The sequence below is a fragment of the Euprymna scolopes genome, chromosome 21, assembly GCF_053919585.1.
Source record: "Euprymna scolopes isolate OS-2025 chromosome 21, ASM5391958v1, whole genome shotgun sequence".
Lineage (NCBI taxonomy): Eukaryota > Metazoa > Mollusca > Cephalopoda > Sepiida > Sepiolidae > Euprymna > Euprymna scolopes.
The window spans coordinates 83772041-83789302 of NC_136502.1; the positions used below are offsets into that span (position 1 = coordinate 83772041).

At 37.6% G+C, this 17262-nt stretch overlaps 1 protein-coding gene across 1 annotated transcript in view; it reads left to right on the plus strand.

Annotated features, from left to right (window-relative positions):
• Positions 1 to 17262, plus strand: part of LOC145242857 (protocadherin Fat 4-like) — a 154864-nt gene that overhangs the window by 2791 nt on the left and 134811 nt on the right. Inside the window, exon 2 of the mRNA XM_080105972.1 lies at positions 8995 to 11413. Within this exon, the coding sequence (XP_079962098.1) occupies positions 9062 to 11413 (2352 nt within the window). The 5' untranslated portion in view covers positions 8995 to 9061. The remainder of the gene's footprint in view (positions 1 to 8994; positions 11414 to 17262) is intronic.

The window sequence follows — 17262 nt, forward strand, 5'->3', positions numbered from 1 at the left end:
TATATATATATATATATATATATATATATATATATATATATATATATATATATATATATATATATATCTACCGTGCTAGAAAACTACTTACGCCTGCCAGTATCCTATACCTCTATAAGGCAACCATTCGCCCATGTATGGAGTACTGTTGTCACATCTGGGCTGGTGCATCTGCTGCTTGTCTCTCGCTCCTGGACAGGGTTCAAAAAAGAGTCGCAAACCTGATAGGTCCTGAACTGTCATCTGGGCTTCAACCTCTGTCCCATCGACGAGATGTTGCATCCCTCTGCCTGTTCTACAAATACTTTAATGGTGAATGCTCTGACGAACTGCAAACACTTGTACCTCCCCGACGTAACTACCCCCGACAAACCCGACAAGCTACTAAGTCTCATCCCTTTACAGTAGAGATCCCTAGGTGCAAGAAAGCCTTTTACTCCAATAGTTTCTTCCCCAGAACTGCGGGTCTTTGGAACTCCCTTCCGGGATTCTGCTTTCCCAACTGCAATGATATGCAGAAGTTCAAGTGTAATGTTAACAAACATCTTTCTACTCTTCTCCCTTCATAATGACCCCGCTAATTAATTCCCTAATAGTAGCCCCCTGCTTCAAAGTGGCACTGTGCCTTGTTTGGGGTGAAAATTGAATAAAAAAAAAAAAAAAAAAAAAAAAAATATTAATTTTATTTATACAAACATCACTCATTGAGCACTATTTTGGTAGACACATGTTGTTTCATTGGATGTACTTCTAGGAAACTAAACTTTACTGGCTATATATATATATATATATATATATATATATATATATATATATATATATATATATATATATATACTAGCATATCAGCTCGGCATTGCCTGGGTGTTTGGAGGTGTACGTTGAGCCAAAAAAAAAACAACAAAAAAAACGGTCAATTTTTTTAACTATGACCCTTAACATTTATGGTTTTGGCTAAAAAAAAAAAGTTATTAAGTTAGATCCATGTCCAAGGAACGTATATCTAAAATTTCAAGTGTTTATACCAAAAATTGTCGGAGGAGTTTGGTAGAGTTCTCAAAGGTCAAATCGTTGAACTTTGACGCCTTAACAGACAGATTTCTGGCCGAAAACGGATTACAAAGGTTTTTCCCAAATCTCAGTACCCTATATATCAAATTTCGAGTCTGTAGACTGAATATTGACAGAGTTATTGCGTAGGAAAATGTACACAGACACAGACACACACAGACACGTTCACTTATATATATATATATATATATATATATATATATATATATATATATATATATATATATATATATATATATATATAATATTATCTTATTGTTTAATTTCCATGTTTGAATAGTTAAAAGTTACTTAATTCTTAGTAATAAATCTATTTATTTTGAAAATGCATTGTTGATATGTTGATTTTTTTTTTTTTTTTGTTTATTACTTAACTAGCATGCGTGCCCGGCGTTGTCCGGGTATTTGAAGGTGTATGTTGGGCAAAAAAAAAAAAAAAAGCGATCAATTTTATTAACTTTGACCCCGTTTATGACCCCTTAAAATGTATTGTTTTGGGCTCAAATTAAGTTATTAAGTTAGATCCATGTCCAAGGAACCTATATCTAAAATTTCAAGTGTTTGGACCCAAAATTGTCGGAGGAGTTTAGTAGAGTTGTCAAAGGTCAAATCGTTGAACTTTTACCCCCTAACAGCCACATTTCTGGCCGAAAACCGATCACATCGATTTTCCCAAATCTCAGTACCCTGTATCCCAAATTTCGAGTCAGTAGCCTTAAAATTTACAGAGTTATTGGGTAGGGAAATGTACACACACAGATACACAGACACACACACAGACAGACACTTTCACTTTTATAGATATACTAGCATGGGTACCTGGCGTTGCTCGGGTATTTGGAAATGTATGTTGAGCAAAAAAAAAAAAAGCGGTCAATCTTTTTAACTTTGACCCCTATTATGACCCCTTAACATTTATTGTTTTGGGCTCAAATTAAGTTATTAAGTTAGATCCATGTCCAAGGAACCTATATCTAAAATTTCAATTGTCGTCGGAGTTTGGTAAAGTTCTCAAATGTCAAATCGTTGAACTTTGACCCCTTAATCGCCAAATTTCTGGCCGACAACCGATCACATCGATTTTCCCAAATCTCAGTACCCTGTGTATCAAATTTCGAGTCTGTAGACTTTAAATTGACAGAGTTATTGCGTAGGGAAAAGTACACACACAGACACACAGATACACAGACAGACAGACACTTTCACTTTTATAGATATATAGATTCTTGGTATGTGTTATTGATTATCTTGTGCTAATGCATGATTATATTCAGAATTGCTTATTGAAAATAATACAATAATCAAATTCTTGCAAAGGTTAGAATTTTCATTAATCTTTGGTAAATATTGATTAAAACAAATAGATTTAAATGCTGTTACGGATTTTTTTTTTACATGGAGATTGGTTAGTTGTATTTTTCAGATTATTAATCCCCTCTCAATCGTGCCGATTTACTTACCTCCCCACGAGAGCAGAATCAGATGCAAGGTCAGTTTTTAAATCCAGCTCCTTAAAAGGGGCGCTCTTGTTAGGAACAAAAATAAAAAATTGTCTCAATCATGAAGGATTTCTCCTCCACAGACCTAGAACAGAAAGGGTGAAGTGTAGCATCAGGACAGATACTACACTGTGATCTCCTCTTGGTTGTTATTTCGCAATGTTTCAGATGATCTAACCTCCAGCCTTCTTTAAATGCGTCTTTTGGAATTTGAGATTTTTTGTGTTGAACTAGGGAACCGACATGGATATACTAATTGAACCTTTTTTGTTTAATTCATCGAGATAGATTGTTCTCATTCCGTCAGCCATGACTAGGTAGAAGTGTTCATTTTTATGTTATTTCCAAATTCACAAAGTTGCACTTGAAGGTAATCAGTTGTTCCTATTTACTTCACGAGGGCAAAGTTAGACACCAAGGTCGTTTTTTAATGAGGAGAAAGAAACAAAAACTAAAAATTATCTCAGTCGTGAAGGATTTCTCCTCCACTAACTGAGAACAAAAAATTGAAGTATCGGCTGAAACGGTGCAAAAATAATAACCAGGCTGAATATAGTAGCCCAATAAATCTAAATTAATGCAGACTTAAATTCTATTTGAATATTATTTAATTCAAATATCATTTAGAAAGGACAACAATAAATGATTTGTATAAGTAAAAAAATAATTGTATATTTTCATGTGAAAGAGAATATAATTTTATGTATTTTGATCCTATTTTTTTGTATTCATTTTTATATTTAAAAAAAAAAATTTTTTCGAATCCTTTGAGATGAGGTTTCATAATTTGTGTATTAATTATTATTATTATTTTTTTTTTTTTTTTGCGGACTATTATCCTCATCTTCATAGTTTTTGTTGTTGTTTCATCACGTTTCGGTCTATTAATCCTCTGGCCTTCTTCAGGTGGTTAACTGCGTCGGGATAGGAATGCTGAGTCTTGTAACTGTATCCCCAGTGATTACTGCCTTCCATAGTTGTTGTTGTCACACCACGTTTTGGCCAACTAATCATCTGGCCGGCTTTTTGGTAAGATTGAAACCGCTATCTTCAGACAATGCTCATCTGGAACCGCAGAAACTCAACACATCTATTCACTGTGCCATGAGCCCTTTTTGTTGTTGTTGTTTTTGTTAAGAATGTTTCTTTCAAATAATTGCATAAACATTAATATGTGCTGAAGTTTCAGCACTTTTTTTTTCTGGAATATTTGTTTGTTTGTTTTGGTTTACGGCATATCAACCCTTTTCAGGTTATTTAATGCCGAATTCAGTGATTTTGAAGAACAATTTTTTAATAGAGTATATTTGTTTTTTAAGTCGGTTTCTATTTAACCCATAGTTGGGACCCTGACAGGTACTACCACTCTGAGTCAGAGTGGATCTGGGAGCAATGGCAATTAAAGGGTGGCTCCACACTCCCCAAAGCCCGCAAGCTGGGGCCTTACCATCGGATATAGTTTAAGGTCATACCCAGATATTACATTGATCGAAATAAATTATGCACAAGGCCATTCAAAAGTGTGGGGGGAAGGGGGGGGGTATCTGTGGTCATCCTCGTCACTTTATTTAAGGGTTGTCTATACTATTCCTAGCTAGAATCCAGTCACCATAATACCACATTTATTCAGGGGGTCATTCTACTTAAAATTCGCAAATCATTTTTTGCATGTGTGAAATTGAAGGGGTGGACATGGTTATAATAAACATAATAATAATGGCACAATTCAACTGAGTGACCACATTAAATGTATTAAATATATACAATAGTGCCAACAATTATGATATAATGAAATAAAAAAAGCCTTTTTCTTGAATTGTTCAAATGGTAAATGACTGTTGCTATTATTATATACTAGCAGTTCAATCCGGCTTTGCTCGGCCCCTATGTACTGCTCAGAACTTAATGTGCATATGTATATATATATTAAAAAGCTTGACTCATGTCCAGGTAACCTACATCTAAAATTTCAAGTGTTCAGATCCAAAATTGGTGAAGGAGTTTGGTAGAGTCTGCAAAAGTAAACTCTTTCATCTGTGACCTCTTGGCAGCCAAATTTTCGCCCAAAAACTGATTAAAACGCTTGCATGTCTGAATACACTTTATGTAAAATTTCAAATGTTTAGACCCAAAATTGGCTGAATAGTTTGCTAGAAACCGCAAAAGTCAAATCTTTCGAACTTTGACTCCTTGGCAACCAAATTTTCGTCCAAAAACCGATTAAAAAGCTTGCCCTATCTTTGAATACACTTTATGTAAAATTTTAAATGTTTAGACCAGAAATTGGCTGAGTTATTTGGTAAAGACCGCAGAGGTCAAATTTGTTTTAAACGTTGACCCCAATTTTGACCCTTCACATTTATTGCTTTGGACTCAAATCCAATTAAAAAGTTTGATCCATGTCCAAGGAACCTACATCTAAAATTTCAAGTATTTAGACCCAAAATTGGCAGAGGAGTTTGGTAGAGTTTTCAAAGGTCAAATCATTGAATTTTGACCCCTCGACAGCCAAATTTCGATTAAAAAGATTTTTTCAAATCTCAATACCCCTTATGTCAAATCTCGAGTCTGTAGACTGAAAATTGACAGAGTAGTTTGGTAGGGAAATACACACACACACACACACACACACACAGACAAACAATTTCACTTTTATAGATATATAGATAGATTTTATAACCATGTCTGATTCTTCAACTTTGCTATAATTAATTATATCTTGAAACTATTTTCTTCTCTTATTTTCCTGATATCTGTATCTAGAAAGTTAAACCATTTATTGTACTAACAGTGAGATTAAAATGCCAAATTCATATTCACGATAGAGTAAAAATAATAGTTTTATGATATATTGATCATCTACATGCAATCAACTTTATAAGATTGAGTAATTTGCATATTCCTTTACAAAAGTGCATCGCATTAATTCACCATCTGTTTTTATTGTTTTTGAATTAAATGATTGTTTTCATTTTATTATAACAGACATTTCGATTTGGAAATATTTCTACGTCGCTGAGAAAGGCTTAGCATTTTAGGTGTAAAGATTGTTTCCATAATTTTTACCAGTCAATTTACTTGTGATCTACTTCTAGATTGCAAATTAAAAAGAATGTCCTCCTTCTTACTTGGAGACACACACACACACACACACACACACACACACACACACACACACACAGCAGAAGCAGAAAAAAAAAACATGTTAGTGAGAACCCATTTGTCATCGCAAATTTAAATTCATTAAATGGATTTTAATTCACTCGCAAACAAGTCAGCGATTTCATTACTTGTTTAAATTGTACATTAAAAACAGCCACTTCCCTCAAACATACAAATGCCATGGTCAAACATACAAGTCAATGAGGATCCCCTTCCATTAAATTCTACCATAATGCATTTTGTAAACAAGTCCTTTCTGGTCGATTAAGGTCTGGGGATTAAGATTCTTGGTTTCCTCAATTTCCCCAGGCAACACCAGAAACACGGGTACCGATATTATCTTATAATATTGTCTATCAAATTTTAGCAAACCATTAACATGTTGATAAACTGTAGGACTCTAATATCTTCTGAGTGGTGTACAGTCACTTTTTCATTATTTATTTTCATGGTTTCATTTGGTAAATAATATTAAAAAAATTCAATAGTTTATATATCTATGAGATGATATGCTGAGTGCTAGTGCTGGATATGAACTCAGTACGACCACAAATGATTAATTCAGCACGAGTGAAATTTCGTGAGTTATTGCCTCTGATAACACTATTACTTTCCCTCTCTACATTCGGGGTAAGTCGTACAGCAGCTGCGCCGGGTGTACCATGATATATGTCAGTGAATGCTGGGCCTTCACTCAGCCCTCTCTACACAATGACAAATAAATGATTAGATGGTCTGCAATGTGAAATCTGATCATTATATACATTAGGTCAGCGGTCTCCAAACTATGACTTGTGGCCCAGATTTGGCTAATAAAGTCTTTAATGTATTTATTGTATTTATTTGCTTCCCCACCAAAGCAAATTAGGCACAAGGCCGTTTTTAATGTGGGGTAAAAACCAGCTCCCCTAAAAGTAGGCAAAAAGGGGACACTCTGGTTACCAAAAATAATAATTGTCCCAGTATAGAGGGTTTCCCCTCCATTGACTGGTACAAATTATCTTAAGTGCAGCATCTGCAGAAAAGATACTACACTTTGATCCCGGCCCGAAGGCCAAGAAGTATTTATTTGCTTCCCCACTGAGCAAATTAGGCACAAGGCCGTTTTTTAATGTGGAGAGAGGGGGAGGGGGGAGGGAAAAGGGGACCAACTCCCGATGGGTCGGAAATGGGAGCTGGATAGTGACAATTGGTATGAAGGGTTTCCCCTACATTGACCAATGGTCTTTGCTTGCAGTATCTGCTGGAACAGATACTACACTTTGATCTCGGCCCGAAGGCCAAGAACAACAGGGTATTTATTTGCTCCCCCACCGAGCAAATTAGGCACAAGGCCGATTTTTAATGTGAGAAGTGAAGGGGAAATGGGGACCAACTCCCTGGGGAGTAGGGGAGCTGGATAGTGACAATTGGTATGAAGGGTTGCCCCCACATATGGTCTTTGCTTGCAGTATCTGCCGGAACAGATGGTATTTATTTGCTCCCCCACCGAGCAAATTAGGCACAAGGCCGATTTTTAATGTGAGGAGTGAAGGGGAAATGGGGACCAACTCCCCGGGGAGTAGGGGAGCTGGATAGTGACAATTGGTATGAAGGGTTTCCCCTACATTGACCAAGGTCTGATATGTGGGGTTACCCCCACATATAGTCTTTGCTTGCAGTATCTGCCGGAACAGATACTACACTTTGATCTCGGCCCGAAGGCCAAGAACAACAGAAAAAAGAATCTGGCTTGCAGAAATTTTATTGAAAACGTAAAAATATTCAGGAAAAAGTTTTTAAAAAATGGAAATATGTGAAAATAGTGTGGATGTTTTTCTTTTCGTTCAGAAAATGATTAAAAGAATGAGGTTTTGGAGAACCAGTTTCACTAAAACGCAAATCTAATTATCAAAACAGTATAAAATATGTGAAGGTCATTTTTTTTTTTTTAATTATTTTTGCCTGCATAGCTCTAAAAAAAAAAATCAGCAATATGCCCCCCTCCCCACCATTCAAGAATTTAGATGGATCTGTAATGTAAAATCTGACCAAACCAAACGCACCAGATTAGAGGATTTGCTTAAAGCACTACATTTGCCCAGCATTAACATTATCCTAAAAATGAATGGATTACAATGGCATGATCACGAAGAATGTTCATCTTCCTGGATGAAAAACCATTGCCGAAGAATGTATATCTTAAATCGAAGGGAGGTTGATCGGCCAAGGAAAATTTGACCGCAGATGATTGAACACAACTTCAGAGGGTGAAATTTGGAGGTAGTTAACCCTGTGAACCGTGAGAACTGGAGAGTGGGCTTGGATAATATAAAAAAATAGTCTGATCCTTAAACAAGGGGAAAGTGACATTAAATAAATAAAAGATGAAATAAGATTTTATTCTTCCATATCTAAATCAAACGGTTTAGCCTTAATAATACTAATTTTGAGTTAATAAGTGTTTTAGCTAATCACAAGCAGTGAGATCCAACGTTGTCCGGGATTGAATGATGATCATCGAATGTTTCATACTCCCATATTTTTATTGTCATCGAAATCGGTGAAAGCTCCCATTTTTCAATCAAATCGATTGATTGCCTACTCTAGTTAGGGACCCATCATGGGGCACCAGGAGAAAGCTTCACATGCCTCCCCGCAATGACTTAGTCCACAATATATTGTAATCTACATTGCACTGTAAAGAATCTACTGTTTATTTTATGAAATTATTTTTATACATAATGGCTTGAATTAAAATTTAAAATGCAAAAGTCAAATATCATGCTTCAATTGTGCTCTAAACAGAAACATTCATTTTGAATGTGCCTCTGTTATATCAAAGAACCTATTGTTGATTTTATATGCTGGGCCCTTCAGCGTGTGCAATAACAAAACTTCTCAAATGCACTTGTGATGTTAAGCTGTATAAGGTGTTAACTTTAGTCAAACTCACCTGTTCCTTCTTTAATCAGTTTTTCTATTATCGATTATAAATACTTATCAAGAACATTTCAATACAAAATCTATCTAAGAACACTGCCAGGCACATAAAGTACATTTGTGTGAAATTTCATAAAAATCGGTCCGGCCGTTTCAGAGTCCATAGGAAACGAACTCACACACACACAAATTTTTTTTGTATATAATAGTGTATTATTTACTTAATCTCTCTACTGTTTTCTCAAATATATATATATATATATATATATATATATGTATATATATTTTTTTATATACACATAATTAAAATTAAATATTTATTTACTTTTTTATATTTCAGACAATGTAATGAATCCTCCTACACAACCTACAAGAAGGAATGTTATATTTTTGCCATCTGTGAGAACATGTTGCAACCCGTGTTTATAGTACTTTTAATCTTACCAACATGTACGTGTTCAGACCTCACCTACTATGTCAAGGAAGAAATGAACCCAGGAACATACCTGGGAAATATTGCTGCTGATTCTCCCCTGCTGAACAAAGTAGAACCTCCAGATTTGGTTTTCAGTCTCCTTCAACAAGGAGATCAGGACAGCACCCAATTGTTTAGAATTTCAGAAAAGAGTGGGAAACTTTTCACTATTTTGAGGTTCGATGCAGAAAGGCTTTGTACGTATAATACAGAATGTTTCAAGATGGTGGACATTGGCGTGATGAAACAAGGCTCTTTTGTGAACATTTTGGAGGTAAAGGTTATCATCCAAGATGTCAATGATCATAAGCCGGAATTTCCTCAAAAACTAATCAATATCGACTTTTACGAAAATGCAAAGAAAGGAACAAAAAAACTAATTCCGAATGCTGTTGACAGAGACGTGGGACTTTTGAATTCCCAAATTGATTATAAACTGAAAAAGCTTGAAAGTGATCCATTTAGTCTCTTTATTTCTAAAAGAATAGACGGCACTTCTAAACTTGAAATACGGCTGGAAGACGACCTTGACAGAGAAGTCAAAGATTCATACCTTGTCCATGTCATTGCTAAAGATGGAGGAACTCCCACGAAACGAAGTGTTTTAGATGTCCATATTTCCATCACAGACATAAATGATAACACACCTGTCTTTTCCCAGAATGTCTACAATGTGACTGTGAAAAACGAACCAAGTGAAGCCGCTCCAATTATTGTCTTGTCAAGCAAGGACTTGGATTCAGGAAAATATGGCAAAGTTAAGTATCAGTTCAGCTCCAAGACACCTAATACTGCTAAAGATCACTTTAAATTGAATGAACTAACTGGAGAACTATTTCTGCACAGAAAATTCTCTATCGGTCAAATGCAGACTTATAACTTATACATTGAGGCGGTTGATGAAGGGACACCACCTTTAAGTTCTATTGCAATGGTCCAGGTAAATGTTATCAACGAAAAAAATAATCCTCCCAAAATTGATGTAAACTTTGTTTCTCCTTCCAAAGGTAAAACTGCTAATATTTCTGAAGACATTAAAGTTGGCAGTTTCATTGCTTATGTAAAGATAACCGACCATGATAATGGACAGAACGGGGAAGTTACTTGTAATCTGCAACATGAGAAATTCCAGCTTCAGAACATCGACACAAAGAAATACAAGATAACTTTGAAAAAGCCGATTGATCGAGAGACCCAAGACCATCATGATATCAGCATCACTTGCCAAGACAAAGGATCTCCTCCCCTTCATAGTGAGATTAAATTCTCTGTCAAGGTCACTGATGTCAATGATATAAAACCTCAATTTGATGAGAAAATTATTAGACTATCAATTGCCGAAAACCAAAAGGCCAAATCACCAGTTGGCTGGATCAATGCCACCGATACTGACTTGGGTCCTGGAGGAAGACTCACATATTCCCTGATAACTAGCAATAAAGAACAGTTTTTTCCATTCCGCATTTCTGACAATGGTTTAATCTCTACAATTATGTCATTGGATCATGAATTTCAAAAGGTTTACAAGTTTAAGGTTTTGGTTGAAGATAATGGAGTACCATCTTTAAACAATACAGTGGATGTGGAGATTGAAGTTATTGACGAGAACGATAATGCCCCATATTTTACATTTCCCAGTGTTACTCCTTATAGTATGGACATTGTCTTCTCACCACAGCATTCTGAGAACATCACAGTTTTAAAAGCATCAGACAAAGATAGTTTGGAAAATGCATTTTTAAAATATGACATAATTGCTGGTAACAAAGCTAAGTTGTTTAAATTGAACCGTTATACTGGTTTATTATCATTCAATCGTGAGATTAAACCACAAGATGCAGGATTATATGTCTTTCAGTTTTCCGTGAAAGATAGCGGCATCCCTGTATTGTCAGCAAGCACTAATTTATCTTTAACCGTGATTGTGAGCAATGTAACATCTGATTATGTGTTAAATTCTACCAAACCACAAGTAAATGACAGAATCCATCAGTATTTATTAATTGTTATTGTGTTGGTGGCTGTCACTTTAGCTGTGCCCATTACTGCAGGTTTTTCAATCTGCTGTCTTCGATGTAACGATCGCAGTAAAGCTACACGTAAAGCTGCTGCAGTAAGGTTTTCGAAGAAAACTTTTAATGAACAGAGACATTTAATTGTTCATCCACATTTGGCTGCTGCCTGGTCGGATGCTCCTGTTGTGAGGTCCTCCACCCCAAAGAGAGGAAAGAAGAATTCAGCTTTAACAATGAAACTTCAAAAGGTTACAGATGCTATTTATCAGGTAAGTAATTAAACATGTTTTTTTTTTATTTTTTGCACTATCATAAATATTTCTTTGATTTTAAATGCATAAGGTGAAACCCACCAAACTATATTTATCAAAAACTCTGAAGAAATAGACATAATTTTCTGTGTGTGGTTGAAACTACATCACATTTCACCAAAACATAACATTATATTCGCGACGATTACTTTAAATCTGAAATATTGAAAATTATTTTCTATTTTAATACTACAACTACTATTATTATTAAAGCACATACTGAGTTAAGAGTTAATTAATAACAAATTATATCTTCTCTCTTTCATTCACTATTCATATATTACGAGGGGCGTTCCAAAATTAATGCCTCCTATCTTTTATTCCGCCAGAATGGAGTTTAGGGGGTACTTCTGCACTTTAGTGCCCATTTTTCTGTGAGTCTCGCTTGGCAACCCCCAGCAAACAACGGAAACCACTGGATTACACCAACTGAGCAAAAAGAAACACAAACTGACGGTAAAAATTGGAAGAAAAAATAAGAAAGGAAAGGAAACAGTTTAAAAGGAAAAGAAAAGAAAGGACAGAGTATCATTGCACTTCTTCAAGCAATTACTTGACTTATAATTTAACTATCACTATACATAATCTTAGCTGTGATACTAGGGCTAATTTTCTGAGTAGATGCAACACTCTGTGCCTGACCTTAATGACTAATATTCCGAATCCCAATGAACTAGTTGTTCCTCCTATAACTGGGGGGAAAAACCCTTACAGCTAGCTACAAAATCTTAATATACATTTTACCTCCAAGACGATTGCGTTTGTCTTACCTGCATGCAAAAAAAAAAAAAAAAAAAAAAAAAAAAAATTTTTTTTTTTTCCCCCTTTCTTCAAACTAAACCTTAACTGTAACTCAAAAATCCTAATGGAGATCTACTATCTGTAAATAAATAACCCCTTTTCTCTTGAACGCTAACAATCTACTCCTTCCTACCTAGCCGCCACTAAACTCCCACATTGCACCGCATTCGTAGTGGAATCGCTAACTTCCAGCCCCTAACCCTCACATGCAAACTGTTTTAATAGCCATCACTAAACATCTATACATTTCTACCTCTAAGGCATGCATTAGAGCTCATTCCTATCCAGTAAGGGATTTAACAGCCTAAGCACTCAGAGGCAGGTATTTAACAGCCAAAGTACTCAGAAGCAAAGCGATCTGCATTACATAACTGTCTCCTTGAGAGTTTTGCAACGATTAATACGAAATTGAACCGACACCCCTTTTTATGCAAAATGTTCCATGACTCTTACTTGAAAATACCTACAACTTCAACTCTATTCGCACCTACTGAAAACCTGCTCATATATCTATTCACCTAATTACGCATGACTCAAAACTTGCTGTTTTATCCATACTATATTGCACTTACATCTTAACCCTCCTATCATCTATAATAGTTTAGGCACAACTCGTAGCTCAATTCTTAATACCTACTCATACTGTAACATTATCCTAGACCTAAGCTAACATAAATAAAATAAATAAAAAGGGAAAGACTCAAACCACGTTATCTCCTCCATAACAAGCCTTCTTACAATCATAGTTCCTTACACTGCATGAGCTCCACTCACCCCCTTTATCCAGTAACAATGAAATAGCAATGTCCCTAAATCACTTTGAGGAGTGTAACTAATCAGCAGAGATATAACCTCCACAAACTAACCCAGTAACACTAACTAACCACGCGGGGTCGCAGAAATACCTGGATTAGAACCTAGGCGCGGAGCAAACCCTCTCAGTGCTGACGGACCCAGTAGGTCTTCCCAGATCATCCGTCTAGGAGAAGGAAAATTCTGAAACTAAACCAAAGGGGAGGGAGGCCTCTTCAGTCTTGGATGACAACCTTCCTAGAGCTGGTGACTCAAACAAATTCACCGGTTTGCAAACCTAAACTGCTTAAGGAGTAGATAGGCTCTGTCTATCGCCCGGCTTCCATACTCCTTCTTTGCCTATTAGTCAAGCGCAGAGACACTATCTCAGTGATTTGACAGAAACACCCAGCGGTAGATCTTGTTTCTTGGCTAGGGCAACGAACGCCATTTTTCCCCATTCCTAGCACACCCCACCCCTAAAACTAGACATTTGGGAGTGCTTGAGTATGATATATGCCTGAGCAATTAGATTGGGTTGACCTTCTTCTAATGGGTTGAGGGTACCGGATTGACAGTTCCTGGCTGCTGTTCCCGACTGGTAGTACAGGAGCCGTAACTCTTTGGTAGCGCTTAGAGCGGCTGCTCCATCAACAGTTGAATAATATCGGGTTGTTTGTAGTGCCATGACGCGCATGGAAAGGGACCCTGCACTCATCCCCGGTGGGCTTTCCTGAGGCCACAATCCTAATTGGAGAAAGGTCAGCTGATGGTCTACTTGTGATGCATGTCTGATGCTCTGCATAACCTCTTGTTTAGCTCCCCCTTACCTAAACCGAAATTCTTAAAAAAAATATGATGGCAGTACAATCTAAAAATAAGCTTAAACCAGGCTTAGGGACAAACAAATTCAACTTGCCTCCTCCCTTGAGGCTTGCATTCACAAATATCCGTGGGCTTAGAACTAATTTAGCTGATGTTGAAGCATTTCTCTTAACAAATACCCCGGATATCTTAGCACTAAGTGAGACTAACCTACACTCCTCCATTCCCTCTAACAACTTTAACATGCCTGGATATCTCCCACTCTGCCGTAAGGATTCTGACAGACACATGCACGGACTTGGAGTTTACATTCGTAATACCCTTCCCCTGACTAGAGAAACAAACCTAGAAACAGATGATCAAGCCTTTATGTGCTTTAGGCTAAACATGCAACACAATATTAGCTACTTTTATTTTCTCTACTGCTCTCCCTCGACCCAGGACTGCACCATAATAAACAAAGTCTCTGACAGCATAGACACAGCACTGTTCCTCGACACTAGCGCACAAATACGTGTATTTGGTGACTTTGATGTCCACCACAAAAACTGGCTTGGATTCTCTACTTACACAGATGCAGCGGGCAGCACAACTCATAACTTCACTATATCTCACTCCCTATCACAAATTGTTACGTTTCCAACCCGTTTCCCTGACCAGGAAGAACAACACGCATCACTTCTAGATCTGTTTTTGACCACAGTTCCCAATGACTGCATAACGAAGGCTCAGCCCACTCGGGAACGCTGATCATGCAGTGATAATGGTTGAAATCGCCCTAAACTTTAGAGCCAAAACTGAAGAGCCAGTGCTCAAAACAACGAGATATTATAAAAAGGCTAACTGGGAAGCCATCAGGGAACTAATCAGAGATGCCCCATGGAGAAATATTTTTTCTCTCCCTGCTGAACAGTGTGCAAACGAGACCACTGACTGGTTCAAAACTGCAATCAAAGCGCATGTTCCCATGCGGAAATTTTATAGTAAGCCCCACTCTGCCATTGCTCAAAAGCAGCATGCATACCGTAGGTTTAACCAGCATAAGTCCAGTTCAAACAGACTGAAGTATATAGAAGCTAGAAATAACGTTAAGAAAGAAATAGCGACAGCTAAGAGAGAATTTACGGAAACCACTAAAAAGCGCATTGAAGCACAAAAACTAGGAACTCGAGACTTCTGGAAAATCTACAACAGTGTAGTAAATAATGGGCAATCAACAATTCCCCCACTAACCAACAATCACGAGGTTGTCTCCTCAGCAACCGACAAGGCTAACATGCTTGCCAATCGGTTTGCCTCAAACTCCACACTGGACCCTTCCAACCACCCCCTACCTGACTTTCCTATGCGGACAGACGCCACGCTAGACGATCTGAAAATCACCCCTGCTCAGGTGCAGGCCATCATAAAAAACCTTGACACTTCAAAAGCATGTGGACCCGATCTCATCCCAGCTGTGCTATTAAAAAAGTGCTCAGCCGAAGTAGCTCCAGTTCTCTCCAAACTCTACAGCAAATGCCTTAATGAAGCTTGCTTTCTGGGCTGTTGGAAAACTGCTTCTGTTGTACCAGTATTCAAGAATTCTGGCGGAAGGACTGATTCATCAAATTATCGCCCCATTAGCCTCCTCCCACTTTTTGCCAAAATATTTGAGACCTTAATTAACCATGCTCTAGTCCATCACCTTACAGATGCTAAACTTCTGACTGACAAACAATATGGATTTAGACAAGCCTGTTCCACAGCAGACATCCTAACTGTAATCTCTGAACATATATACGATTCACTGGACAAAGCGGGGGAGGGCAGAGCGGTAGCTCTAGATATATCTAAGGCTTTTGACAGGGTATGGCATGAGGGTCTCCTCAGGAAAATTAGATCATACGGTATCACTGGTAGAATACTTAACATAATTAAATCCTTCTTAGATAACAGAAAAATCCAGGTTGTCCTCGACGGTCGTACATCTAAACAATATGATATAAATGCGGGGGTGCCCCAGGGTTCTATCCTTGGACCTCTATTGTTCCTGATATTCATAAATGACCTCCCCGACAAAATTGCCTCTGAGATGGGTATATATGCTGATGACACTACACTCTATGGCAGGCATGACAGGAAGACGAATGAAAACATTTCTAAAGAAATGGCAGAAACACTAGAGGAAGACCTCCAATCTGTGGTGGAATGGGGACAAAAGTGGTTGGTCGTGCTCAATGCCGCCAAGACTAAACTAGTTTCATTCAATAATTACAAGAAACCCTCTCTACCACCTATAGCAATGACCAACGACTCTTTATCTGAGTACATCTTTCAAACTCCTTGGCCTAACGTTCACAGAAAACATGAGTTGGAACAATTACATTGAAGGCATTGCCAGGGCCGCTGCAAAAAGGTAGGCTCTCTCTACCGTGCTAGAAAACTACTAACACCCAAAAGTATCCTGTACCTCTATAAGGCCACCATTCGCCCCCATGTATGGAGTATTGCTGTCACATTTGGGCTGATGCATCTGCTACTAGTCTCTCGCTCCTTGACAAGGTTCAAAAGAGAGTCGCAAACCTGATAGGCCCTGAACTGGCATCTAAGCTTCAGCCTCTGTCCTATCGACGAAATGTTGCATCCCTCTGCCTTTTCTACAAGTATTTTAGTGGTGAATGCTCTGACGAACTACAATCACTTGTGCCCCCACGACGTGAGCACCCTCGACAAACCCGACTGGCTGCTAAATCCCACCTCCACACTGTAGAGATCCCTAGATGTAAAAGATCTTTTTACTCCAATAGTTTCTTCCCCAGAACCGCTAGACTCTGGAATTCCATTCCAGGTCCCTGCTTCCCCAACAGTACTGACGTGCAGAAACTCAAGTGTAACGTGAACCGACATCTTGCTGCCCAAATCCCTACATAGTACCCCAGTAGTTGTTGCCCCTGATAGTAGCCCCTTACACCAAAGTGGCAATTTGCCTTGTTTGGGGTGAAAATGTAATTTTAAAAAAAAAAAAGTCTTGTGACAAGGATGGAAAATAACGGTAATTTTTTAAACGACCTGCCTCACCCCCAACCTCCCTATGTTAAGAACAGTTTTCAGAATACCCCCCACCCCCCACAATCTCCTCATAGTAAGAACGACTTTCGATTTTCGGAATAAGCACCCTCCAACTTCCCCATGTTAAGAACAGTTTTCGGAATATACATCCCCTAACCTCGAAAGTCGTTCTTAACATAGTTGTTAATGGGTGTGTTTATTCTGAAAGCTATTCTTAACATAGAGAGGTTGGGGGTGTTTATACTACGCTGGGGCAGGTCGTAAAAAAATACCAAAATAACTTTCCATACACAAACAATATATAGTAGGGTTCCCTCAGTCTTTTGACAGACTATGGTTAC